Source organism: Pyxicephalus adspersus, chromosome 2 (assembly GCF_032062135.1).
Source record: "Pyxicephalus adspersus chromosome 2, UCB_Pads_2.0, whole genome shotgun sequence".
Lineage (NCBI taxonomy): Eukaryota > Metazoa > Chordata > Amphibia > Anura > Pyxicephalidae > Pyxicephalus > Pyxicephalus adspersus.
Genome location: NC_092859.1, coordinates 89,833,297 through 89,834,694, shown reverse-complemented (window position 1 = coordinate 89,834,694; position 1,398 = coordinate 89,833,297). Strand labels below are relative to the sequence as shown.

General features: G+C 41.7%; 1 protein-coding gene across 1 annotated transcript in view; it reads left to right on the top strand.

The window, feature by feature from the left end:
- The window catches only part of USP15 (ubiquitin specific peptidase 15), a gene marked incomplete in the record, with an annotated part of 30,611 nt that overhangs the window by 19,286 nt on the left and 9,927 nt on the right, over positions 1-1,398 (top strand). The window contains 1 exon segment of the mRNA XM_072401422.1: positions 487-602. Within this exon segment, the coding sequence (XP_072257523.1) occupies positions 487-602 (116 nt within the window).

Sequence of the window (1,398 nt, the reverse complement as noted above, 5' to 3'; positions counted from 1 at the left end):
AGCAGGAGACGTAGCAGAGGAGGAAACTCGCTGAACAGGAGAAAAGCCGGAGGGGGGGCTATACAGGGGGGACGGGACAGCAGCAGGAGACGTAGCAGAGGAGGAAACTGTGGAGAGACGGCCCGGGCAAGCTGCGAGGCGGCACACGGGCGCAGAGGAACAGATGAGAGGTAAGGAAGGCTACATTTGGACCATAAGACGCAGGGACTTTTTCCCCCCACTTCTGGTCCGAAAAATACGGTAGATAATATTGGGCATTATTACATGCATATTTTCACAACAACCTTTTTAGGTGGATATATTTGTTGCTTTTTTTTTGGATTAGTTATTTGTTTACCCTTTTATGTTAAACATTTCTGATACCTTGAATGCCTAGGCCAAATTGACCAAAATCAGAATGTGCTAGGTAACTTAGTAACCAGTAAAAATGTAAGCATAATATACACATGTTCCTGAAATCTATATTTTCTTTCCTATTTCGTGCAGCCGATATGTAAAAATCACCAATGAAATTGAAGAAAATGATGCCCCCCTGCACTGCAATAAAGAACATACTATTAATGGAAATGGTCCAAATGGAGTCCATGAAGAGGGCTCTCCAAGTAAGAGTTGCTTGTGTGGGTGGTGGTTGGTGTATTTAGGGATACAGAGATTATCACAGCCTTATTGTAGTAAATATGTCCCATCATCCCTCTTAGTTTATCAAACTGACTTTATTCATTATATTGCCCTTTGTCATATAACAAACCATCAGCAATTTTAAATATTTCACAAAATTACTACAAGAAGCCTGCTTTAACTTCTTTTTTTAGCTAGAATAAAAACTCCTGTGTGCCTCTTTGGAACCTTTTTTCACTTTGTTACAGAGGCATGACATCAGGTCTAAGCCCCTCACCAGATGTAAATCCCTGTGTCCAAGTCTCCATATTTGCAATATTTAGCTGTCTTCATTGAATAGGTGGCAGTTGGCTGGGCTGGCTGGATGTGAAGTCAGGCCTTTAAGTAACAAAATATAATTTTTGAAATGGACATTGTGAAGGGTTTTTTGGCTAATAAAAGTAAAAACGGACAGCTTGTCATGTGCCCTGTTACACAGGACTTTAACAAGTTTTAATAAAACGTACACAATCTTGCACTCTCATTCATTCTTGATCGCCTCTAGGCGTTTTAAGCCAGGGATTTTCAACCACTGTGCCACAGCACACTAGTGTGCCGTGAGAGATCCTCAGGTGTACTGTGGGAATTTATCCAATTACCATTGTCTAGTGTCTGTGCTGTAGTGCTTCACAAGTGTTGGTTCTCTGGATATCTGGTACATCTTGGCGTCCCCTGTGGGAGCCTGGGCAGAATGAACTCCATTATATTAGATGTAAGCTGTGTGTGTGTGTGTGTGTGTGT